At 37.7% G+C, this 26,518-nt stretch overlaps 2 protein-coding genes across 6 annotated transcripts in view; one reads left to right on the top strand and one right to left on the bottom strand.

Moving 5' to 3' along the window:
• Window positions 1-1,488: 1,488 nt before the first annotated feature.
• Window positions 1,489-4,192, bottom strand: cox11 (cytochrome c oxidase assembly homolog 11 (yeast)). Its single transcript, XM_023822660.2, has 5 exons — window positions 4,088-4,192; window positions 3,095-3,504; window positions 2,739-2,894; window positions 2,179-2,304; window positions 1,489-1,823 (listed from the first exon to the last, which is right to left on the bottom strand). Exons 2-5 carry the CDS (start codon window positions 3,431-3,433, stop codon window positions 1,641-1,643), a joined length of 804 nt encoding a protein of 267 aa, XP_023678428.1. The 5' UTR covers window positions 3,434-3,504; window positions 4,088-4,192; the 3' UTR covers window positions 1,489-1,640.
• Window positions 4,193-4,218: 26 nt separating this feature from the next.
• The window catches only part of stxbp4 (syntaxin binding protein 4), a 56,013-nt gene continuing 33,713 nt past the window's right edge, over window positions 4,219-26,518 (top strand). For 3 of the 5 annotated variants that reach the window (XM_023822654.2, XM_072712259.1, XM_072712260.1), the window contains exons 1-13: window positions 4,219-4,339; window positions 6,832-6,938; window positions 7,059-7,137; window positions 13,856-13,929; window positions 14,023-14,118; window positions 14,206-14,275; window positions 14,569-14,643; window positions 16,939-17,024; window positions 17,896-18,028; window positions 18,770-18,902; window positions 19,874-19,980; window positions 23,821-24,046; window positions 24,225-24,303. In XM_023822654.2, coding sequence (XP_023678422.1) covers window positions 7,076-7,137; window positions 13,856-13,929; window positions 14,023-14,118; window positions 14,206-14,275; window positions 14,569-14,643; window positions 16,939-17,024; window positions 17,896-18,028; window positions 18,770-18,902; window positions 19,874-19,980; window positions 23,821-24,046; window positions 24,225-24,303 — 1,141 coding nt within the window. In that variant the 5' untranslated portion in view covers window positions 4,219-4,339; window positions 6,832-6,938; window positions 7,059-7,075. Of the gene's footprint in view, window positions 4,340-4,463; window positions 4,493-6,831; window positions 6,939-7,058; window positions 7,138-13,855; window positions 13,930-14,022; window positions 14,119-14,205; window positions 14,276-14,568; window positions 14,644-16,938; window positions 17,025-17,895; window positions 18,029-18,769; window positions 18,903-19,873; window positions 19,981-23,820; window positions 24,047-24,224; window positions 24,304-26,518 lie in introns of those variants that run through there. The other 2 variants (XM_023822655.2, XM_023822656.2) reach the window with 2 other exon arrangements.

Raw genomic sequence — 26,518 nt, 5'->3', positions numbered from 1 at the left:
ATTTTTAAATGGAGAATTTTGTTTTTCACGGGTACGATCAAATGGCCTATTTTCGTTGACATCCCGTATTCTGGGTTAATACTTCTAAAATGCTAAACTTGAAGCTGGGGGCGGGGATGGAGATTATGTGTTTACCTAATACAAATGCAAATTGGGAGCGCCCTCTGATGGCCATTATAGTCAATAACCGGAACGAAAATTTTTTATATAACAATCTGCATAAAAGAGGCAAACTACTTACATCGCTGTGGGAAAAGGCTGTTTGGCAGAAAGGTTTAAACAGATCCACCATGCACCAGATATTCTCTCATGTTAGCACAGGTAAATTAAATTCACTCCCATCAAGTTCAAGCTTTTGGCGCTGGCTTTCAGAATTGGAATAGCACCCATCTCCACTAATCCCTTATCAAAACCTATATCCGTACTCACTCTCTTCAGTTAGCAAGCCACTGCCACCTAGAGATCCCCTTGCCACATAAAAAGTCATTTGTAACCCTAGACATTTCTCTAGACTTCAGCAGAGTTTCTCTCAAACTTCAAGAAATATACTCCATGGACATCTCAACTAGCTCTTCCTACCTCTGTCCTGATGCCTTTTGATCCCTTGAGTATCCTAAGATGCTCTTGCACTTGACTTTGTCTTTGATTTGAACACATCGTTTGTTAGGTGTCTCTAATGTGTTCATGCAATATACCGTAAAGCTCGTACTCTGAGGCAATCCGGCACTTGTTACTAGTTATTCATTGGAAGCTCAACCTAGCTGAACTAATGCCTAGTTGGCTGCTCAATTGTATGCTTGTACTTGCCTTGCTTATACATCACTTAGTAAATAAAATGAAACTAATATTATAATCTATGACCTCGACAACTACCTTCACTTTAATATTATAGGTGCAAATCATGACAGACTTGAATTATCAATTTGATAAGAACATGTTTACATACATTACAATGGACACCTAGTTTTAGGATATACTGAGAAAGCTAAAGAATTCTGTGTCACTGTATATTCATCAATATGAAAAAACACAGTGGTTAGAGAAAGAATAGGAAGAAAACAATATTTTGTTCCAATCCAGGCCTATGTTTTGAGAAAGAGGGCAAAAATATATAATACTCACTCTCTAGATATATATAATAGCCAAGTTATAACACCATGTAACCTTACATGAGCTTCACTTGATATCAATGGTTTCTTTACATAGTTGTGGGCAACACTGGATTCTTTGGAAATTCTAAAGTTAATCCATACAAATTTTAACATATAAAGGTTCAGGTTTTTGTGGTGAAGTATCTAATAAGTAATGATTAAAGTTCTATTTCACCCAAAGGTGTCAATGTAAGAGACAATGAAATTACAAGAATAAATTATTCTTAATCACATTAAATGTTTTTACAACGAAAACATGAACTGTAATTATAGGTTACATATTTTACTTATTGAAAGCCTTCACTTCATTAAAATTAAGACTCTTTTCAGGCTCATCCATATTTAGAGACAGACATTTTATTAACAACAATGCATTGTCATTGCTAAACAACAAGGCAAAAGAAATCTAAAATTTCTCTGAATAGATATCTGATTAAGTGCCACATCACCACTGAACTGGTTTATGTCCGTTTTCCAAATGAAGAAAGGTCAGCTATAGCCAGGAATGGGAAGCGTCTGTCCTTCCTTGGCTTCAAAAAAAGTGTAAGAAAGCGTGATAGTGTCCACTTTTGCCATTCTGGGGTCTTCATCAAACTCAGGATCGATGTAGAAGAATACCGGCATGTCCACTTCTTCTTTGGGATTTAACCTCTGTTCCTCAAAGCAAAAACACTGTGGCAAAGATAGCAACATGTCAGTGTCATCAATTCATTCCAATTTCAGTTAAATTCAGTAAGGTAAAATCTGAAAACAGTACCTATAACAATAATAGGATCAGTTACAAACGGTTTTCAAAATGCACCCATTCACTTATCGCAGCTATTAAATATGTAGCAGTCATCTTACTTAGACTGATATTACTTCAGATTTTAATCTTAATACAGGGTTAAGTACCAAAATTAAAAATTACTCTTCTGCCAATCTGTATCATAACAGCCAATGAAATCAGCCTGGTATAACTGCTTAAATCTCCCTTCATTAACATTAAACCACTGGTAAGTGGATTAGTGAAGTTTACCGTTTTTACCTGAATTTTGTTAAAGTACTGTCCAGCTTCAAAAGGTACTACATTGTAGGTGGATATTCCAATCACAGGTTTATCTGTAGGATTCTTTGCTTTATAAAATGCCAGTGCGGTTTCTCCAGGAATAACCTAGGAGAAAGAAAAAAAGAAGTATGTAATGTAAATTCAATTTAAAACTGCTCATCTGATCCTGGTCAGGATCACAGACTGCATGGAAACTCTCTCAGGCAGCATAAAATACAAAACTGAGGTACATTCTGAAAGGGTTGCCAGTTGATCACAGGACACACACACATACACACACGTACATGCACGCAATTACACACTGTAGGCAACTTAGAGACAGAAATCAACTTTGTACTGTTGGAGGAAATTGGAGTAGCTAGAGAAAATCTGTGCAACACAGGGAAAGATAGAGAGTCAGTGGATTCGCATTCCCAGCCCTGGCATCGTAAGGTGAAAGTGATACCCTCTGATCCACCATCTAATTCATGTTATTAGTGTAACTATAAGGCCCAGCTGTCGATAAATATGATCTTCTGTTTATAACACACAGGTCTTACATATATCTCTGACTGTTGAGGTTTGAAGTTCCATTGCATGCTGGCATGCACGTCGGCATTGAAGGTGATCTTGATGATGCGGTCCTTCACCGGAGTCATGTTCTCTACTTGCTCTGCGTCGTGACCGGATTGAGCAGTCCCACCAAGTCCTGAAGTCTTGGAGAGAGAATGACACGTTGTTGTTGTCTAAGCAGAGGACCAATGCATATTTACAGGCTGCCCCGAGCTTTAAATACAACTTTAAACCACAAAATGATTTAAAAGTTTCTCTAGCAAAAAGCATATTTTTGGACACTTGTGTTGTAAGACAAAGAGCAGGAGAGCAGAAAGGTAAAAGTAAACCACTTAAAACTTGCCTGGCAGTATAACCGGTAGAGAGGCACTGCTGCATACGACATGCCGATCATCCCCACTCCGGCAGCAGCAATGTACGTGAGGACAGTCCTGTTTCTCTTCCTCCACTCTTCCTCCTGTCTCTCTGTGTGGGGGTTCTTGCGGCTCTTCATGCCCCGTATCTGGCTGCTGAGGCGCTGAGAAGCCTTTCTAGAGAGGAGTTGGTTTGCATGCTGGTACAATCCTCTGGAACTAATCATGTTCTGTATGGCCTTGGTACAAATGTACATGCTAGAGGTTCTTGACAACACGGAGTTCTTTGTCCTGCACAAAGTCTCCCGGAGGAAAGAAGTAAATATCATGGCGACTAATGTGTTATGGCAGACGGATCTGAAAAGTTCTTCATTTAATTACCCAGTCCAAGCATGTTGACCTACAACAATGGAAAAAAAACACACCTATTTCATCACCAGTATTTTTTTATACAATGCACAGTTGTAGAAGTTCATTTTTTTACAGTATACTTTATCAAAATGTCAGCTATTCTCTTATGTAAACACACAGGCCTATAAATATGGCAACCGTCGTTATATTTTTAAATGGCACTTATTATTATAGCATAATAATAACAACGCAAAGACGTCGTTTTAATATAACCATAGCTTAAATTAACTCATTATAACTATTGTTATCTAGTCAAATAAATCTCGTTTACATCTACATTTTTAGCTTGATAACTTGCTTGAACGCTTAAAGAAAAATCAAATTGCCCGTCTAGTTCTTTTCCTTGCCAAATAAACTAAATCCCAACAGATAACTCAGATACTAGAAATTAATAAGCGGTGTAAATGACGTGTACAAGACAACACTAAACTTTAATAGCTAGTAACCTAGTACATTTCTGCTGCAGTTTCTCTAGCAAATAAGAAACGTTTTACCAGTGAAATTAATGTATTATGTTATCGCGGGGCAGCAAGACATTTTTATAATCATAGTTAAGAAAATATCTAGCTTACATCAGTCCCCTTCAAGCATCAACACCCTTCAAGCACACCTTAGGCCTATAATCGCGGCCATGATTACGTTCCGACCCGAAAGGAATCCCCGGAAACATAAACCAACCACATCCAAGTTCCGCTGTGAGGCGCGTCTCAGTCATTTACAGTATTTGCGCGGTCCTATAATTTATATGGAACAGCCGAATGACTCTGAATCACACAATCATACAAAGAAATGAATGAGTGACTTAATAAGACAAAAATTTAACTGTAAGCGATGCATGTAAAGTTGTGATTTCTACATTTTTTTCCTGTCTTGAGCAGAGGCAGACACTGATAGGAACATAACAGTTTGGTACTAAACGGCACATCATTAGTGTCTATTTATCTGTGACCTTTTGATATGTTTTTTCACCCCCTACGGTATTAAGTTGGTGATTTTCAGTGTGTTGGTATTTAATATGACTCTTATCAGCAATCATCTATATGCAGTCTGTATAACTATATTTCTTTGAATAGCTGCAAATCTGCTTATGCCTGGCAAAATCAAATTAACCTGTTGAAGTAACGTTCCAAAAGCGAGATCTGTTAAATATGGGTCAATGGCGTGACGCTGTTTTTTTGTGTGTTTCCATATGGTTTAGTTAAATTTGAAAGCGTTAAGATTTGAAAATGAACTTATAAATTACTTGTAGCCTATATATAAAATTTCTGGTTTTGATCAATCCTGAGAGAACATTTGGGAGATGATGACAAAAATGTCAGCATAGTGTAATCGCGAAGACCTTGTACCAAATAATTAAAGATGCTTTTAAAAGATGAAATTTTCAATAAACCACTTTATCAGCTATAGTCGGGTATAACCTTACATTTGAAGTACTTAATATTAAATATTAAGAGCCGCACATGAGATCTCTTGTTCGCGTAAGATAAGGGTATTGGGCAGACTTCTGTCAGCGCTGCCAGGTCTGCAGTTTTCGCGTACTGTATTTTGAAAATACAGTTGCAGGTAAATATTTGGAGGTTGTTGGTTTTTGGGCTGCTTTCATAATGTTTAGATGCAGCCCGTTCACTATTTGTGTTTAATTTTGTTAATAGCGGGCGGAGTGGTGGATTTGAGGCTAGCGATCTCTCCCAGCAGTTGAAAGGTTGCTGCATGTTTTGAATCCTGTGAATGGCAGGAGTTCTGTGGGGCCCTTGAGTAAGGCCATTAACCTGCAATTGCTTTGTCCTGGGTATGATGTTAATCTGCATCCAGCCCTGTAGGGAGGTCCTACAACTTACAGGGAAATATAGGGGTTGGTGGCAGGATTGGCACTCCAGCCACTGGGAAAAACGCACTGATCCATACAGATTAGTGTGGTGCTGAGGTATCACCCGCCACATGGCTGCACTCAGGTTCTCATCCCTGAGGTGGTTCATTGTGTGGTGGGTGTGGCGACACGCTGTAATCAGCATATGCCCCCTTACATCTACCTTGTTAATAGCTAAAATAGGCTATTTCAGCTGTAATGAGACACTGGTTCAGCATCTAGAGTTAATGGCAGCTTTTGTATACGCCATGCTTTTCCAGATTTCTAAATAAATATTTCAGTACTGGCATGTACACTTAACATTAACTTACAGTTAGGTGCCCTGAGTGTCCATTCATAGCACAAACGGTGTAATTACTGTTATAACAAGTCTAAAACAACACGAGACTGAGATATTTAGTAAAGTGTACTTTGAACAATTGACTCTGAGGGACAATGCACACCCTTTGGATTTCCAGGTTATGTATTTACATATATATTGCCAAATTAAGTATTATTTTTATGACTACACTTATGTACACTCCAGGTGGATAAAATATTTCATATTTCTCATTCTTTTGTGGTAAACCCTTTTGACATTTTCAGGCGCATTCAGTATTTTTGTAAAAAATGGTACAACTGTCATTTCAAATGAAATCGTGTTGATTCGTGAAATCAACACGAATGCAAAATGTACATTTTAACAAACCTGATGCATGCTTTTTAAATTGATTATCTTGCCAGCCCTTATTTGTAATTGACCCAAATAGATGAAACTTGATACAATATTATTGGTTAAGACATAATGTATTGTTTTGGTGAGGGGGTAGATTTATTATGGATTCAAGCACCATCGGTCCTGGAACTTTATTGTTTTTGTAAAAAAAAAATTTTCTTCTCAAAATGATCCAAAACTGTTTCACGCAATTTTCAAATTTCCTCTTGTACTGCATCTCAGAGGTGGTGTATGCATGGATTCTGACATGACCAAATGAAACAGAAATATGAAACTGCAAAGCTAAAATGTGATCTTGCTGTTCCCTGTTATGCAACAAAGGTCAACAAGAAATATTTGATGAGACATTTTGTAAAGCTATTTTGTAAAGATAGGATTTTATTTAGGCTACATTTAATATTTAATGTTTGTGTTGTTAGTTCAAAATATAGGAGTGTGTGTATGTGTGTTCAGAATTTTTCTTAAATTTTTAATTAATCTTTAAATTTCTTGGTAATGCAGCCAACCTAGTCTATCATTACTGTCTAGAAGTACTCACATAGAAGAAGCATTTTCTTTGATGTTGATTTTTTTTGAGCAAATTTGTGAGCTAAGCCCACAGTGATGAGGGCACTGAAAAACCTGTTATATAGCCTCTAATGCCGGACAGAACATTTTATGTTGTCTCATTTTCCTTATTTTCATTTATTTACAAATAGTCAAACAATTATTAAATGAAGCCATTATTTTCACAGATGGTGGAACAAAGATGCAACTGGAAGCATATCATCATGGAGCCTTAAGAGGGAGATATGAAGCAGGCCATGTGACTAGGGGATATCAGGAGAGATTAAACCGAAAGGTAGGCTAGTGTCTGTCACTGTCTAGGCGGATTTCTGCCACTCAGTTACGGAGACCAACCTCATTTGAACCATCATCTCTAGCAACTGGGTTACTTCAGTGCCTTTTTAATAATTCATAGCCTGCCCTGGATTTGAGATGGCTTTGCTCCCGACGTCAGTCGAAGCAGAGCACTTTGATGGCCTGTCTTTGCTTTACTGGTACGTTTCCTTCTTTAAACCTGGTCCATTTTAGAAAGAAAGGGGAAATGTTTATGAAGACACTTGTGTAGAAGCACCGGACTTGTCGGGCAGATATTTATTCCACTTGTAGCTTTATATGCCTTTGGCTGCTTGTGTTTTAAGGTAGGACAATGTGATTTTTATGTGCAGAGTTTGCAACTGTGTCATATAAATGTTAGTGCTTTTTAACATGCAAAGAATGTTAATAGTTTACTATGGACTGTTTCATAATCTATTACCATGTTTGTTCTTCTTGTTGGTCACACCAGGAGATCGGCTGTTTATATTGAACATATGCTGTTATATTGCGTATATATTGTAGCAGAGTTCACTGCAAATGTGGAAGGTGAAATGATTTTTTTGTATGCAATTTACATGTAATCTCTACAGTAGCTTGGGTCTTGATTCTTTGGTAGGTGCAAAGTTATTTACCATTAATAGACAGGACAGCATGGGCTTATTTTTAACTCTGGACATAGTCTGATGTGGCATGCGGACGGTAAGGCAGATTAGATGGAATTAAATGATCAGTTTAATGTTCTGTGTCTGACAGTGTTTTACTTTCTCCATCTTAGTAATGGTAAAGCTAATTGATGTCACACACACACAGAGCATACTATAGCGATGTGACTTTTCATTTAAAAAATGAAGGCCAAGCTACTTATTTGAAGGTAAACTTCATAAGTAATATTTTAACCCTATACAGTATTTACATAATTAAGTTGGTTATATCATGTCCTGATAAGTCTGAGAGAGAAGTGTTTGGCCGTATGGAAATGTGACAAATGGTGTGTAATCTATATGAGAATTGCAGCACTTGCACTGCAGAGACCCTTTGACATAGATGGACAGTTATGTATCACTAGAGACTGGAGATAATTTATTGGTCGATTTATGTATGTGATTTCTTGATTTTTCCCTTTGTATTTGTAACACACTGGCTCATGCAGAGCTTCTGCTTTGGGGAAGTTAGCAAATTCCAGAACTGTCTTCTAAAGAGTGGTCAGCTAAAATCAAACCATTCAGTTAGCGGCGAGTTATGGAGAATCTGGTGCAGAGGAAATGTGAGGAAACATTGTTACTTGGTACATTTCATTTTAATACACTGTTAAAAAGTATAGAAATTTGCAATATTTGATTAATTTTATTGAACGCTAATACCTTAAAATGATTTTTTTTTCAGTTATTAACCACAAGTTTAATGGTTGTCAGGCTTTTGATGTTAGAGCTATGCAATAGGTTTTACATAGTTTTTTTTTTTTTTTTGGTTAATAAACATTCTTCTGTTTTGAGAGTAGTGTTATCCCTTAAGTCAATGTATTAAGTGAAATGAAATATTATAACCATCAATATAATCTCGACAAATATTTGAAACAAAGCAAGCAGACTATGGTTGTATGTTTGCTAACTTAGTCGACATGACTTGTTACCCGCATCTGTCCATTACTGAAGACAGTAGCATACATGTAAGGTAATATGCACACCCCTTTAAGTGACAGTTTCAAGTGACATATGAAGATATTCCAAGAGTCTGGTGTCCAATGTGTTGGCTGCTGCTCCTATCACAGTTCAAAAATTAAATTTCCGTGAGCTAATTGCTCACTACACTTGTAGATGCGCTGGTCAATGCCACGTTATGAAGTATCCCCCAACATTGCTTACACATTAGGCTATATTATATTATTGTTGAAGAAAAATAATACTGATTTGGAATGACTAATATTTGTATTTCATTTAAATTACTCATCAGATCTCAAATACATTACATGGACAAAGTATTGAGAAACACCTCTTAATCTTTGAATTCAGGTGTTTCATTCAGACCAATTGCCACAAATGTATAAAATTGAGCACCTAGCCATGCAGTCAGGTTTACAAACATTTGTGAAAGAAAGGGTCATTCTGAAGAACTCAGTGAATTCAGGCATGGTGCTGTCATAGGATGCCACCTTTGCAATAAGTCAGTTTGTGAAATTTCTTCCGTGTTAGATATTCCTGTCAACTGTAAGTGGTATTATTGCAAAGTGGAAACCTTTAGGAACAACAGAATCTCAGCCATGAAGGGGCCGACCACGTAAAGTAACAGGGGTTGCAGAGTGCTGAGACACATAGTGCGTAAAAGTCGCTATCGCTCTGTTGACTCAACACCTGCAGAGTTCCAAACTTCCTGTGGCATTAACTCCAGCACAAAAACTGTGCACTGGGAGCTTCATGGAATGGGCTTCCATGGCTGAGCAGCTGCATGCAAGCCTCACATCATCCAGCACAATGCCCAGTGTTGGATGGAGTGGCGTAAAGCACGCCGACTCTGGGCAGTGGGAACATGTTCTGTGGAGTGACGAATCACGATTCTCTGTCTGGCAGTCTGATGGATGGGTCTGGGTTTGGCAGATGCCAGGAGAACGTTACCTGCCTGACTGCATTGTGCCAAATGTAAAGATTGGTGGAGGAGGGATAATGGTATGGGGGACCAACTCCATATTGATGCCTAAGGATTTATAATGGAATTGTCATACAAGTTCCTACAGGTGTAATGGCCAGGTGTCACAATACTGTTGTCCATTTAGTGTGTATCGGTTGAAATGTACGACCATTATTAACAGTATTTATAATATTATCTAATATAATATAATATCTGTTTGGCAGATAATTTATTTTCTGAAATAAATTTTCAAGTCAGATATTAATTTAAGTGATGTTCAATCATTTTATGAAGTCACTGTAACATTTACTTTGGTTTTACATATATATATATGCAGTATAAAGGCTACTAAATCATTTTTTAGAGTGGAAATGGACGTTTCAGATGGAAACATGAAAAGGTTTGTACTTTTTGCAGAAGCCTTAGTTTGTATGCCTGAATGAGGTAACTTCAGTATGTTGGCCTAAATCCCACCCAATCCAATTTCTGTCTAGCAATCTAATTACCCTCTCAGACTGACTGAAAGTGAACTGTTTACCGTGCAACCAACAATTCAGACTAATTATCTTCTCTCTCTCTCTTTGTTTGTGTTTGAAATTGTTTGTAAACATTTTTTCTCCTGTAGTTTCTCTGTAGTCAGTTAATAGTAGGATTTTTTTACGCTAATGACACAATAAAGAAGTCATGTTTGATCTGTGTTGCTGTACTAAATGGAAATATAGTTCGCTTTTATGTTTCTGTAATAAAAAATAAACCTAGATGGCAGCTTTGCAGTGGTAAATATTTGCTTCACATTTTCATGGCATTTGAGATGAATTCTTTGAGGTCCCCTGCATATATACAGTATGTACATGATGTTTTTCTGAGGAATTTCTTGAAAAAGGCCAATGAGTTGCCAGTGTTTACTGCAAGGTTCACCAGAAATATCTGCATATTGTTTGAGCACCCTCAGAGTCTGTCTAAATCATTTTTTTAATCTCCTTTTCATTTATCTCTATTTCTGCAGCTTTGTGTATGTTGTAATATCCGTGTGGGTTGGTTATTTTCCAGAAAACCATATGAAGATTACAATCTAATAATTTTTAGAAAATAAACTATTCAGTTACATTTCATGCACCCTCAGTATCTCAGGAACCTTAACTCATTGTTAAATATTTGCTAGATTTTTTTCAGAGCTCAGGTCTGTGGTCAACAATGTTCTGATTGAAAGTGTTTATATTCTGCTTGTATTTCGAGAGGATTTACCAGCAACAGAGATTGAACAGATTTTCCTCAACACAGCACAAAGCTGTAAATGCTGATTTTGTTTGGAAAAATGTAGTTAACAACCTGATTCTTTGTTGTGAGATGCTCACTGTACAGCTATACTCTGCCAAATCATGAAACCTACACAAAATTCAATTCACAAAAACAGAATAACTGATTGTCGATCACCTATTTTTTGTTTCTTGATCACACTCAGCAGGACACCAAAGCATCCCGGATGATGTGTTTTTAATGTAAACTTTTTGGTAATTGTGCTTATCCAGAAAGGTCACATGCAGGAAGCAGCATGTGTCAGAGAGTGTGTGGTGAGAAAGCAAAATGCTCCTCCCTCTCTCTCTCTCTCTCTCCAGCATGCTGTAGATCTTTCTCTCTGCATCTCTGACCTTCTGGGGTCATGTTTATTTTGCAGATGTGCCACACGGCAGCTGACACATATCACATCCTAACGTCCGGTAGGTGCAAAGTTATTTACAACAGTTCCATTAATAGACAGGACAGCATGGGCTTATTTTTAACTCTGGACATAGTCTGATGTGGCATGTGGACGGTAAGGCAGATTAGATGGAATTAAATGATCAGTTTAATGCTGTGTGTCTTAAAGTTTTTTTACTTGTAATCTTACTTGCTCCATCTAAGTGATGGTAAAGCTAATTGATGTGGCACACTTCAGCATACTACGTACGCCAATGCGGACTTTTCATTTAAAATGTGAAGGTCAAGCTACATATTCAAAAGTAAACTTCAGGAGCTTCGTAATCCTGCATTTACATAATTAAGTTAGTTATGTGAGAGAGAAGTGTTTGGCCGTATGGAAATGTGATAAATGGTGTGTAATCTATATGAGAATTGCAGCACTTGCACTGCAGAGACCCTTTGACATAGATGGACAGTTATGTATCACTAGAGACTGGAGATAATGTATTGGTCGATTTATGTATGTGATTTCTTGATTTTTCCCTTTGTATTTGTGACACACTGGCTCACGCAGAGCTTCTGCTTTGGGGAAGTTAGCAAATTCCAGAAGTGTCTTCTAAGGAGTTGGTCATGTTAGAGGTGCCAGCATCACCTGGACAGGAGGTCATGGAGGGAACTATGTCTGGTTTATTATATTCATATTCTTACGCTTTGTGTAGCAAAACTGCTGATTTCATTGAGTTTCATCACCAATCAGTATTACAAGGAAATCATTATTCTCCTTAAAAATTGAAAACATTTTTAGTGTCCATCATGAATTAACAATAATCAACATTTTATTACTTAACTGGCTTAAACCTTGTAATGTGCTTTTATGCTTTCAAGGTGGAGAAAACAAGTGTCACCACCAATCCCTTAAATAAAGAAAAACTAACATATTCCCATCATTAGACTATAAAAAATATTTGCATTTATTCATGTGGCATTGTGTTGTGTTTCTGTGTTGATTCACATCAGTTGTTTCACCAGATACAAGACGAATAAGTTCTGTATCCAAGAATACAAAAAACACACAAAACCTTTTTGTACTTTGTTAGAAATGAGAATCTCAGATGAATCTATGACTAGATTTGAACTTTCTTGCAGACGTCTTTAAAGTTGTGTTTGAATCAGGTAACTTCAATGTGTTGGGCCAAAATCCCACCCAGTCTGAGTTCAGTCTGGCAGTCCTATCATCCTCTCTGACTAATTATATGTGATGTATTTACCTTTCAAACAACAATTCAGACCAAAATGCTTTCTGTCTTTCTCTCTCTGGGTGTTGGAGATAAAGGTGCTTGTAAACATTTGCCCTCCAAAGTCAAAGATCCTCTGCAATCAATTGATAGTAGCAATTTTATTGCTAAAGTTTTGTGTCAGGTGACTTAATAAGTAAATCAGGTGATACCTACATTGCTGTATGAAAAAGAAATGTAGGTTATTTTAGTTTGTCTTTATTTATTTTTTTAATAGATCTAGATGGCAGATTTCCAGTGGTAAATATTTGTGGTGGATTTGTATTGCAGTTGAGATGGAGGGATCTGTGGTCTCCTACATACATACAGCATATGCAAGATGTTCTTCTGAAAAATTTCTTGAATAAGGCCAATGAGTTGTCAGGGTTTACTGCAAGGTCGATCAGGGTTACCGGCATATTGTTAGAACATCCTTAGATTCTCTCAAAATGATTATTTTTAATCCCCTTTTCTTTTATCTCAATTTCTGGAGCTTTGTGTATCCAGAAATATTTGTGTGGGTTGGTTATTTTCCAAAAAACATATGAAGATTGCAATCTGATCTAATCCGTTTGCAGAGCTCTTCAAATCCATTTGACATACCCGCAGTATCTCAGGAACCTTAACTCACTACTAAATCTTTGCTGGGTGTTTTTAGAGCTCAGGTCTGTGGTCAGCAATGTCCTAGTTGAAACTGCTTATTGAATGTTTCTTCCTGTTTGTTGGGAGAAGTAATAGCAACAGAGATCAGACACCTATTTAGTCAGTTTTTCCTCAGTATAACACACAGCAGTAAATTGCAATTCCATGTTGAAAAATATAAATAATAACCCAACTCTTTGTGGTGGGATTTTCATTGTACAGCTATACTCTGCAAAATCATCAAATCCACAAATAAAGCAAGCCGATTTACGTAAACAGAGTAATTGCTTGTTAATCACCTTTTTTTTTAATCACACACAGCAGGACAAAGAGGCATTATCCCAGATTAGACATTTTAAGTGTAAATGGTTTGCAGAGCGCTTATGTAGAAAGGTGAGTGTGTCAGAGAGTATGTGATGAGAAAGCAATAAGCTCCTACCTCTTTTTCCCCAGCATGCTGTAGATGTCTCCGTCTGCATTTCTGACCTCTGAGAGTCATGCCTGTTTTGCAGCTGACTCATCTTTCTCTGTGCATTCCTTCACCATCTCGAAAATTGATGGAATTTTTTTTTTATTGCTGTTCAGCATGACAGATATGTGTCCCTGCAGGAAGACTCTATATGTTATTCATTCTCAGGTGCTGAAAAAAACATTTTATGTTTACCTTTTATATTTCTAGGACTCTGATGGGACCCCATGGTATCAACAGGGCAGTACAGAGAGTGGAGTTTTCTGACTGCAAGAACGGACTGGGTTAGTTCCCCCTAAAACTTTAGCATCATGCATGGAGAATAGATCGGTTTTATGGCCTTTTCTTTTGACTCTCCCTTCCTTTTCCTCAAACAGGAGTGAAAATCATCGGGGGTTACAGGGAGCTCACCGGGGAAGAGTATGGAATATACATCAAGAGAATCCTGCCGTGTGGGATTGCTGCTCAGGATGGTACGAACCCCGGTGTGGCTGCTTTGTGGTGCATGTAGCATGTTCCTCTACAGCCACGTAATAATAGGCACTGGTTTTGTTTTACAGGGCGTCTTAAAACAGGGGATCTTATTTTGGACGTCAATAACATGGGTTTAGGTGGAGCTACAAATGAAAGGTGAATGTTGTTGTTTTCATCAATAGTAGTAATAGATAAAGTAGTACAAATGTCAATGAGAAAAAAAGAGTTCAAAGGCTATATTTTTATAAGTAAGATTCTTTAATGCAGCTGTTTGAAGAGAGCAGGTATTATCTCTTCCCTGCCTTTTTGAGTGTGTTAGATATGTATTGCTTTTGATGTTGCTGTACCCCCTTCTGGAGATCAGCTTGTTTGGAATGTCTGTAAATACCCCTGGGGCTCAGCTGAAGCTTAGTGTGGGCAATGACACTATTTTTGGTCCGTGTCCACAGGGCTGTGGAGATCCTCCGTATGGCTTCAGCTTCTAACCACATGTCTCTCCTGATTGTTCGGGATGACGAGTCCAGGTGAGGGCGTACAGTTAGTGAGAAGTTTAACAGACTAGTTCCTCAAAATGCAGACTCAAGCACGAGGGGAAAATATCTTCTCATCTTAAACGTAAATGGCCTCAAGTGCAGAAGTTCAGCTGTTGAAAAACTGTATTATATTGTCTTTTTAAGTTACAATAAAACTAAATCTTATCTCAACCCACTCCTAGGATTTTTATAGAGTACACTATAAAGAATTTTTTTTTGAGTAGTTCATGCATTAGATATCTAGAGGCTGAACTCTTCATTGCAGCTACACTGCAAAAAGATCATACATTCAGTGACTTTATCATCAATCAAGATATCAAACTTAACATCTGGTTTCAGTATAAAAGAACTAATTGGATTCTGTAAATTTTCATTTTTCACCAGAGGATAATTATTTAATGGGCAGAAGGTCATACAGTTGATTAAGAATACATTTTTTAATTGTTTTTATTGTTGATTTCACGTAATTTAAATCAAGGTCTATAATCATATTAAAATTCGATTATAAGTATTCATTGGGATTTACTATATCTCAATAAATTAAAGTAAATAAGGCATGTGTGGTAAATTTAACCCTAACTAAAACTAAAACTAATTCAAAAGAGATACTTGCCACTCCATCTGCAGTGAGGAAAAAATCAAAATAGCAGCTTCAGCAGAAAAAAATTATACTGTGCTACTGCATTTCCAGTTTCAAAGTGAGAAAAATTATTTTATTCAGGCCTGAGATTTTACTTTATTTAAAAAAAGTCTGGTCTTTGTATTCGCATGATGAATAATATTGTTATGTAGTGATTAAGAATTAACAGCCTGATTTCTTTTGATTTTGCCAAACATAGATTGCCAATACAGTAACAGAACACGGCTATATTAAACTAAATTAAAAGCTGAATAACACAGAGAGAAATGTGTTGCTTTTTTGGTTGCAACATATATTGTTGCATGATGGAAAGCTTTACAATAAAAAAGAACAACCAAAGGACCGTTTCTAAGATTATTATATTTTTAAATGTTTATGTTAAAATAGCTTTGCTTTAAAACTGATAAGTAATGCCTTATTATTAAGGTGCTGACAGCTGAGTCGCTGTATTTGCTGCAGTTGTCGGCTGTAAGGCAGGGAGACTTAAACAGAGATGACACACGGCCACCTCCTGTACTTTAGAGGAACAGATTCTCACTTGTTGTCAAATGCATGGTGACATATTGGGGGCATAGTTCTGCAGTGACCTGTTAGGGATTCTTGCATCTTAATTTTAAAGCCAAAGAACAAAACCACATTCCAGGCCATATGAATCTATTCTAACTCTTCAACTATATCTAAAATTTTGCATTCCGAAGTGCATAGAAATTTCTCTAAGAATAATCTTTTTCATTTGTATAGTTTTTTTGGCACTTTACATTAAGTGCACCTTCATAATGCATTCATTATGCATTCATAGAACATTCAGTGCACCTTCAGAATCCATTCATAAAACTTTCATAAGAAGCATGCAAGTACACTTTAACATCCTTACATCCCTTAACAGCTTTAATATACAACAATATATATAACAGCTTTAATAACAAACATTACATGATTATAGAATTATATTGTTATTATATTGTTATATATTGTTATATTGTTATTATTATATCATGTTTGTCATTGTATATTACAGCTGTTAAGGGATGTTAGGATGTTGAGGTATACATGCATGATGTTTATGAATGTTTTATGAATACGTAATGAATACATTATGAAGGTGTAATGAACGTTTTATGAATGCGATATAAAAGCATTATGAAGATGGAGTTAATGTAAAGCGTTACTGTTTTTTTAATCCAAGCATCAGAGTTCTCCTTTTTTTGTCTGAAGATTATTATTTATGCTCGAGATTATTGATGAAATGCATCTTCTAATTATGAACACTTTGGTGTAGTACATTTTACTCAAACTTGTTTACCTTGTTTACCAATCAAATGTTATTAAACACAGGTAATTTCCCCACACTCATGGTGTATTTGGTACAAATCGATTATAAATATTATTTCATCAGTTATTGTTAGTAGAAAAGTCAGGTAAATTAGAGTTTATTTTTCATCATTTAAATGATCCATGTTGTTTAATGGATTTACAGATATTTTGATCCAAACTGGAATTAATGTGTAATTGTCCACAATGAGGAACCATTGTACTCCAGATATTTGTCAAAACCTGCAAGAGTGTCCAGGAGAGGGAGACAAAGCATTACATTGATAATCTTCTAAATGCCGGAACAAACACAGCATTCTATATCACAATTTCAGGAAAGAATTTTTGGAACTTATAGGAAAGTATGGCTGCACCAGTAGCACAGGCTGTGGAATGATCTCTCCGACACAGTTCTCCGCAGGTGAGCTGAAGACCAGTCCTGCTCCTCCAGCATCTCCTTTGACCAGTGTTTCCCAATTCGGTCTTCGATCACCCACAGATGGTCCACGTTTTTGCTTGGGAGCTGGGAGGGAGCAAAAACATGGACCGTCTTGAGGGTCCCCAAGGGTCTGGTTGGGAAACACTGTCTCACACAATGATCCCACTGTAATTTTTGTCCTAAATATATTAATTTGTAAAGGTGAATGTATAATGTATGTGTAATATGAATACAATATTTGGCAGTATATCATTTACTTTTTCTGAGGTTGACTGATATGTATGTAATCACAGCTTGATGGTACTACAGGCAGTGCCCAGGTTAAGAATTAGAAAGCCCTTCTCTCAAACAGGGTTCCGACATGGAGATCCTCTCAGGTCTCTGAACCCCCTTATTGCACAGATGTAAAGTGCCTTTGGGTCACCATGTTCTGGACAGTATGTAGGTACGATATACAGGCCATCTCCGGGTTAAGAACGTCCGGCTCGTACTTACCTACAGACTACCGCAAAGCCTACTATATTAATAATTTGGGTTAAACACAATGGTTCAAAATAACAAACGCAGCACATACTTTGTGACGCTCGTGAAAACATTGCATGATTTCAGCAGTTCGTCAACTTGAGGTACAGTACAGTACCATATGTAGTTACTTGTATTATTAATGTTTAATTCTTGTTATTATGTATTGTATGATTATTTTTTTGACTTACCCATAACATTGACATAAAGACAGACTTAAGGAATGGATCTCGTTCGTATCCTGGGAGCCGCCTGTAGTTTACTGGCCTGTAAACACACTAAAAGATGTGTTTATGATTGACAATCAGACTAATAACTGACCCGTTTTCAGGGAAGCTGACAGACACGGCCTCGTCCTCCTCCTCCTCCAGATCTACCAGCCCACTGCTGCAGAGCCCAAAGGAAGCAGGCTGCGTTGGGGGGGGCACTGCCCCCTCCGCCCCCATCCTGCCTCAGGCTTTCAAGTGAGTTTCACAGACACAAGCACTCTGCTGTTCAGTCATTGAACTAAATTCTTTATTGACTGGACATAAGAATAAGTAATATGAACACAATGTTAAATTTAATTTTGCGAGCGATGGGGGGAGGAGCCTGGAGCCTAGAGCCTGCCCCAGACAGCACAGGGCACAAGGCAGTAATGCACCTTGATTGAGATGCTAATCCAGTGCAGCACACATGTCCAGAATTCCCTTGCACATGCTATGAGGCGATGATTCCCCAAACTCCTTGTCTTTGGACTGAGGCAGAAAGCCTGTGCAACAGGGGACACACAAGCAAACTCTACACGCAGGGTAGGGTGAGACCCATGTGTGAGGTGACCGTGATTTCCACTGTGCCACCAATTTGTCTTATAAAGTAATCACAATAACTGTTTTCTGATAATAGCAATAATGCCTGTTGTTATCATCATTTAAAAAAAACTATCCATTTCACAAACAAGTTCTTATGGTTGCTGCCATTTGAAGTTGAATATATTAGATTATAAGTCATCAGGCTGAGTTTGAAGAATGAAGAAAAAGAGGATCGGTGTTTCAAAGGGGCCGAGCAAGGAGCAGAAAATATTCTGTAATCAATATATCAGTGCCTGAGCTTGATTGGTATTCACAAGAATCAATGAAAAGATCAAGTTGAAATCCCCTTGTGAAATGATTCTGCGGCTCTCAGTAAGTGCATCTGACCTTTAATTCCGCCTTCTGTTCCCTCAGTGATGCCGCAATTCAGTTGATATGTGTTGCCAAGGGAACAGGCCTGGGCCTGGTCATCAGGGGTGGAGCTAACCGGGCAGAGGGCCCTATGGTGTATATTCAGGATATCGTGCCAGGGGGTGACTGCCATAAGGTGACTCTTAATACCTTTCCCTACCGTTGAGACTTATTCAGATTAGCGCTGAAGTGTGTTAATTTGTGGTCAATCAGGAAGACAGCCAGACACAAAATGTGCCCTCCAGGGTCCTCCAGTAATATTGTTCACTGCATTACAGCTTGAGACTTTGTCATATTCACATTTTTTAAAATATGGATAAATAATGATACAATGTTTATAAAATATTTTAAAAACGTCGCAGCATTCAGAATAAGCAATGATTTCTAAGAAATAAATAATTAAAGATGTAATTAAAAGTTTCTCAGTGAATTTCAGACGTTGGCTGTGAGGATTCAAACATTGTTTTCTATTCATGAAAAAAAAAGTACATCTTGACATGGATGCAGTCAGTTATAAAAATAAAGTTGAACTCTCTTAGATTCAAATAGCTGATTTGGTACAGCGGACTAAGACAAAGTTTTGGCAATTATTTAATTGACACTTTAGTTAGATTTTCTACATTGAGTTAATTTCTACCTGGATACGTGATACTAAAATTAACAGAACAATGTGGCAGGATGCTCTAACTGTCCAGCTGAACACAGGCCTGGTCTCCTGCCTACATGCAAGGTGTCGTCTAAAGCAGCCCTTAGTGTTTCAGATTAATGCCGAAAGTACCCAGGGCTGGTGTGGAAAATCTCACCCTCTCTTCTGAATATCATTAAAGGAAAATTTAAAGAATAAGTGTATTGGGAAATAGAATCCAGTTGAGTGGTGTAAATTTAGAGAAAATTATTTGAAAATATTGAGTCTTGTTGGTATTACGTTAACGATCAGATTTGCTGCAGTCTTTTTACAAAACCAAAACCCAGTGTGCTTACAATGTAACTTGAAGATCTTTCAGTCAAGTAATTGTGACATAATTTTAAAAACAAATACATTTGTTTCATTATCTGCTTTCATGCTTTCACCAGAGACCATATGGTATTCACATATGTATCCTTTAGGATGGACGGCTTAAGGCAGGAGACCAACTCATATCTATAAATAAAGAATCATTCATTGGTGCGACTTACGAGGAGGCAAGAAGCTTACTGAGCCGTACAAAATTAAGGTATGTATATTATACTGACATTAGTAATGCTTTCCCCAAAAGTAATTTCATTTTTGAAATGTATATGACATTTCTTGTTTGAAATACAGCTGTGTAAAAATTTATGAGATCACTCTATACAGGCACTCTATACTTAATGACCTACCTGTTTAATGACTGCCTGGACTGACGACCAGCTCTCCGACCAGTCAGTGTTGTTCGCTGTACGAGAACTTTGGCGGTGGAAAGGGCAGTGAGGAGTCTCAGCGTCAAGCACCTCATCTTGCATCATCCTTTCTCAGTCTCAGTCGCCGTCTCAGTCTTGTGCCTGGAGTCAGTACACTAGCATTCACAATCACATATTTTGTCTATTAATTTGTACTTTATTGTGCGCCCCACAGTACAAGATGTTGGCAAAAAGGATTATCTTTATACATAATAAATAAAAACTATTACCTGTATTTGCAGTATGCAAACCTAAGTAATATATATTAGAGCTGATTTCCTCTATTCTTATGCCTGAAATATTGGTAAGGGGTAGCTCCTCGCTGATCGACCAGTTTGCTTAATGACGTAGTTTGTAGGAATGGAACTCAGTCGTTAAGTGAGAACTGGCTGTATTTTTAAACAAATCTGCATTTTAAAATCCTGGTTTAATCATGGCTCTGCTGGCAGCAGGGTACACTGAGCCGCAGGCTGTTCCCAGGACCAAAATTTCTAAAACAGCAGTACAAAAGAATAAGGTGAAGCAGGAGACACTGGGAATGATCAGAAACCAGCCAGGTAAAGGGCAGAAACGACTTTCTAATGTCAGAGATGACCGTGAACTTAGTGTCTCATGAATTGGAGGATGAGATCAAGTGACCTTCAAAAGGAATGGGAAGCATTAAGTGCAGGTGTGAAGTGCACTGCTTGGACAGTGTGTACCAGGCTCCTGATGTCTGAAGTCTCATAAAGCATGGGAGAAACCCTTCGTTATTGTGAAACAGAGAAGAACCAGGCTGCAGTATGCATATATATACTGTATATATATATACACACACACATTCACAGCTGTACAACGTTACATTGAGAAATAAGTGAAACAAGAACTTGTGTTTTGGTCTTTTATTTTTTCCCATGGCTGTATACTAGAATACTTATAACACTAGTATCCCTGTGATATAAACTGAAATACACGAGAAAGATACGCGGTCGATGATGCCCTCGTCCCCAGAGCGTCAATTATAGTCACTGCATCATATTTATCGCTTTCTATATTTATATAGTCACAGTTTTTCATTTTTCATTCCATCTATCAATAAACTGTGAAAGGGATTTTATTGTTGCTACTTTTCTTGCGTTTCAAACTGCCTTTCCAAAGTGATGGGTGTGGGGTGCAGTGACATTCCAGACTGATGGGCCATTGACAGTATGCAAACTACTACAGGTGTGAGGACATCTATCTCATCAATATTCATTGTGAAGACCACTGACTTTGAGAAAAAGAGTGTCACTCCAAAGTTCTAACACTTTAGTAATCAAACCATATAAAATTTCAGAATGTCACTTTCACCTATGTGTAGCCAACCCCTGTGTCTATAAGCTTCAGAGCTCAAAAGTCTTACCTAGAAATGTCTATAATGTGATTTTTTACAATTTCTCAGCATGTCTGAAAATAGGTTTTTGAAAAGTATATGTTTAAAGTTGATTTTAACAAAAAATAGAATAATAACATTCTAAGAGGTCTCAGATTATTGGTGCTGAGTTTGTGCTGAATAAAAGCAAATGTATCACTTTGGGATAAGTGTTTTTTAGATAGGTGAAATATTTTAAAATGTCAAGGCATGTCAGACTACTTCGAAAGTGGAAAAAAGGCCTCAGGCCCCAGGGGGTTAACATAGTCATAGATTTTCTACATACTGTAGCATTCTTGTAGTTGACAAACGGTGAGGTGACTCAGAAGCCTGGTCAACTTTGCGACTTGCAGTCAGAAAACAGAACGAATCAGAATTATCACTGTGCTAGCTTGCTGTCCTCTGAGATTGGTTTTTAGATAGAACAGGGATATTTTTGTTGCACTTAATCCAGCATTACCCAAGTATCTCCTTAAAAAACCATTCACACATATTCACAGTCAGAGGGTGCCCACAACCTGTCTTTGTGTATGAGCCTACACTACTGATTTTAATCATTTTGCTTAATATTGAACAGGTACTGTATATTTAAGTTCTCTTGAAAAATGGATTTTCCAAAAACGTTTTTCCTAAAACTATCCTTAGAAGAATACACGTGGTCCTTATAAGTGAGGGAAACACCTGGATTGAGAATTCTTGCTCTCATTGTACCTGGGAAAATATTCCAATGTGAAAATGTAACATGGCAGACAATAACCTTTTGTAGAAAGGATATATATTGTCAATGTTATGTGTCTATGGGATGAACTATACTCTCATTTTAACTACAAGAAGTAAAAGTAAAGCATCGGTGATCTGAATCTCTATGGTATGTTTCACTTACCAAGCACTGTATTTTTCACTGAATGTTAGGGGAATAAATACCAAGTAAACATGTCAAGTGTTTCAGATTTGGCACCTCTGGTCAGTCATGAAGGAGGGACACCCTAGGCTTCATGTCAGGCCTTTGTAAGGCACACGTTCACAACCCATGGACAATGTAGACTCCAGATCACCCTTAACTACATGTTTTTTATTGCAGGAGGAAATTGTGTGCATACTGTACTTCGCCAGAACATCAGGCTACCATTCTGTATGTTGTAGTTTTAATGATGAAATAATCACTGACGTACCGGGATACACAAGTCCTACATTTATGAAATGTGACCTTGGATTATTTATTCGGGGACCTATTTTTTTAATCTTTACAATGAACAAAATTTCCACAGGGGCATCCCAGTTAGACCCAATCAGATGGCGGCAATGGTTAGCAAAATGCTAATGTACACCTGTTTTTTGGTGATGACAGTGTAGCAATGCAGTTTTACTATGAGGCATAATTATGTATGACTGCAGTGTTATGTAATGTGATTTTAAATTAATAGTTAAGGCACCTTGCATCAGAAATGGAGGAAAGGCAGACCAAGAAGGACAAAATAACATGCATTTAGTCAGTATAATTGTCATCTTCAGATAAAATTTCCATCACTGGAGAAGTTGTTGAGTCCAGCTCAAAGCCCTTGTCCGTTCCCGCGTCCCACACATTTACACTGTAGGCATTACTGAAATGTTGTTAGCACAACCATCTGGTGTTCTTAGAAGGACATTTTATTTTTTTATTATTTGTACTATTTTTATCTTATTCTCTTTTTTTTTACTGTGGTGTTATGGGTGCTATTATGTGAAAGTTTCCCATTTTAAAAAGGAAAAACTAATCCAGTATATTTATAACACCTAATGGTGCATAAGAGTGCATGACATCATCACTGTTATACAGATGTAACTGAAGCTGAAAGTGTATGATTAGGCAGGTAGCTATTATTCACTGAAGATATGGTTTCAGCATGGAATATAAATGCTGTCCTGCAGTAGAAAAGATTTTTCTTCTCTTACATTCCTTTACCTATATGTGCAACGTTCCATTGTGGATGATGCTTCCATATGCTGTATGAACAACTGGAACTTGGCAAGTGTTGGCTCCTGGGAAAGTGTAGCATATCTTCTTGAAGACCAGTCATCAAATGTGAATGAGGTTCTCCACTGAGGCTAGTCAGACAGCATGCTTTCCTGTATGCTACGTGTCATAGTTGCAATGGGAGGTTTACTGGGACAGAGAGAACCATAACATGCAGGACCCCACCCTTGCCTTGCTATAAGCTCTACGTTCAGTGGTCCTCACGTGCATCCTTGTGGTTTCCCATTGCAGGCCAGACCCCACTACTGAGATTGTCTTCATTCGCCAGAGGTCTTCCCTCAGCCCCGGCAACAGTCCCCAGAGTCCCATCTCCCTGCAGCCGGCACTTTGTGGGGATGGCCAGTCACTGAGGCCCACAGGGCTGGGCTTGCTGTCGCAGTCTGGGAATCTGGTCCGAAGGGTTTCCTGCGCTCCCTGTCCTGGAAGTCAGACCCTGCCTTCGGTCCAGCTAAGTCAAGTAAGGCTGAACTCCCTCTCGAAAGCTGTGTAGTATCACCATTTTGTCTTGTTAGCGTAAGTAAAAATAAGTACAGGCATATACCTAGATCACTATGCCACATAACTGTGGTGTGGTTTATACAGTGCTGTGTTCAGGCCAGGTGGAACTCGTAGCCCTTTGTCATGCATCGCTGTAGGTTCGAAGCTTTCCCCCAGGGAAGGAGAAGCCCTCTGCTGCACAACCTGATAACACCACAGCTGCATACACTTGCCCAGGTAATAAGTCATTCTTGCAGAAATTTTAAGTCTTCTGCCTCTTTATCTAATGAATCAAAAAAATCAGCTGAGTAATCAGGCCTGATCCTCTGTTTAAGAATCAGCATGTCTGACCTGTAACCTGAAGTTCTGTGGTTAATAAGCAGCCTTTCCTTAAAAGCAGAAGTTTCAGCAGGATAGTTTTAGCACTTTTCCATTCTGAAATGTATGTAAAATAATTGGATCCAGAGGCTTTTCTTTATTTACTTTGATTTTTTTTATTTAACTGTAGTGCTTTGGTGATATTTTTCTGAGAAAAGCACTTAGTTGATTAAATTGGGTCTTACAAAGGAAATTCATTTGGAACTTATTTTTTTCTTCTTCAAAGTCAATGACTGTTGTTTAAAGTGATATAGCTTAGCCTAACTGGTATGATTGTTTCTAATCAAATGGTTACTATACATTAAAAGGAATATTACTGATGTATTTTAATAAAAAAAATACAAGATTTATTAAGTATCATTCTTATGCAAATGACCACAGTCTCAGAGCAGGAGAATGAGAATGGTTGCTAGGTAACATAAAACAGTTCTCAGTGGAACTAGTTGGCTAATGGGGGGCAGAGCCACACTGGCTGGCTATCCATAAGCACTGTACTAGGATGCTAATAACTGTGCGCTTTCTTTGGATGTTTCTATTAGTTTCATTAGTTTCCTAAGTCCCATTCGTTTTGCCCTTTATTGGTCTTAAGTGGTCACTGTTTTATATTTACTTTGGTGTTTATTTGACAGTGTAACCTAACGTGACAGTTTTTTCTCATGCCCGGTCACTCTTGGCTCTGTATACCTTCAATCATAGGCCTGAGATCATTGTTGCAGCAGGGTGCTATGAAGGTAGTGTTATGCATATGGTATATACAGTGATGCCTACAACTTTGCTGTATCATTATGTTCCACACAGGCAGATTGCTGAAGTGCCAGAGAGGAGTACTGATTTGATAACACTGTAAAGGTCAGCCCTTCGGAACAAAAGCGGTATGCTGCAGTCATGCTATGCTTTTCACAAGCCGGACAGCCACCTGCCTTTAAAGTGGATATGAATCAGACAAAAAAATAGATTACTAGTGACTACATATACTAGTGATGGACAAAATGATGCTCCATGAACCATTTGCTGTATTTTTTGACTCCACTAGATGGTGCTCTCCGTTCAAAAAGGGCACAAATCATGCACCAAAGCAAACCAAGAACACCATGCAGTGTGGTCAAAAAATACAGCAAATGGTTCACGAAGCATCATTTTGTCCATCACTAAAAAATACGGTTGATTTACCTTTTTTTTTGTTTTGTATAAAATATAACACACAAGTGTGTGCATGATAAAAGTGCTAACCCCCTGATGAGCACAGCTAATCTACTAAATAAATAGCCAACAAGTAATATAATTATAATTTCTCTGAATTGTTTTATGTGTGTGAATACCGAGCAAGATTTGTCCTGACTATCTCTATAGATATTTTCTGGCAAAACTTAAAGCGTGTTGGCTGGCTATATGGTGAAAACAGTTGAATGAAAAAATGAAAAGATGGCTATACACCATATTTTCAAGTTTGGCTGACTGAGTGGAAATAAGTTTTTTTTTTTTTTTTTTTTAATGCAATGGAATAATAATTATAGTTTTTAAAAGCATTAACGGTGACTTTGGCTTGGGTTAATTTTTACAACAAATATCAAAGGTGGGCATTTATGACATTTTAAAGGCAGGCAAAGGCCACATAATCGAAACCTCTTCTGTCGGCGTGGGTGTGTTGCCATAGTTACCAGGAACTTTGTGAAATCACATTAATGAAAAGGTGTCCCTCAGTCAATTTAATGGGTGTTGATCACCCTTTAGGTCATGGAAATATCAATAGTGTAGCACTTAGTGAGCAAAACCTTGTTATCTGTAGTTGTGCTATGGATTTCCATTCAAATCCCTCCCCAACCAAGAGGCACTTAATGGTGTAGTTTGCATTATTGGAACGTATTAGGAAATATTTTAATGTCCTAAAACAAGAATAGGTGTGTTGTACGATGCTTCCCAGTATTACAGTTTAAAAAGTGTTTCAGTGTTTCAGTATATTCTCAAATAATGGTGAAGGATGAAGCAATTGGCTGGTAGGATGCAGGAAGGAAGAATGTGGGATTAGTATGTACAGTCTTTAGTTCTCCCAAGTATCTGCAAAGCTATGGACTGC

Source organism: Paramormyrops kingsleyae, chromosome 5 (genome assembly GCF_048594095.1).
Source record: "Paramormyrops kingsleyae isolate MSU_618 chromosome 5, PKINGS_0.4, whole genome shotgun sequence".
NCBI lineage: Eukaryota > Metazoa > Chordata > Actinopteri > Osteoglossiformes > Mormyridae > Paramormyrops > Paramormyrops kingsleyae.
The sequence above is the reverse complement of the archived record's forward strand: the minus strand, read 5'-3'. Positions and strand labels throughout refer to the sequence as shown.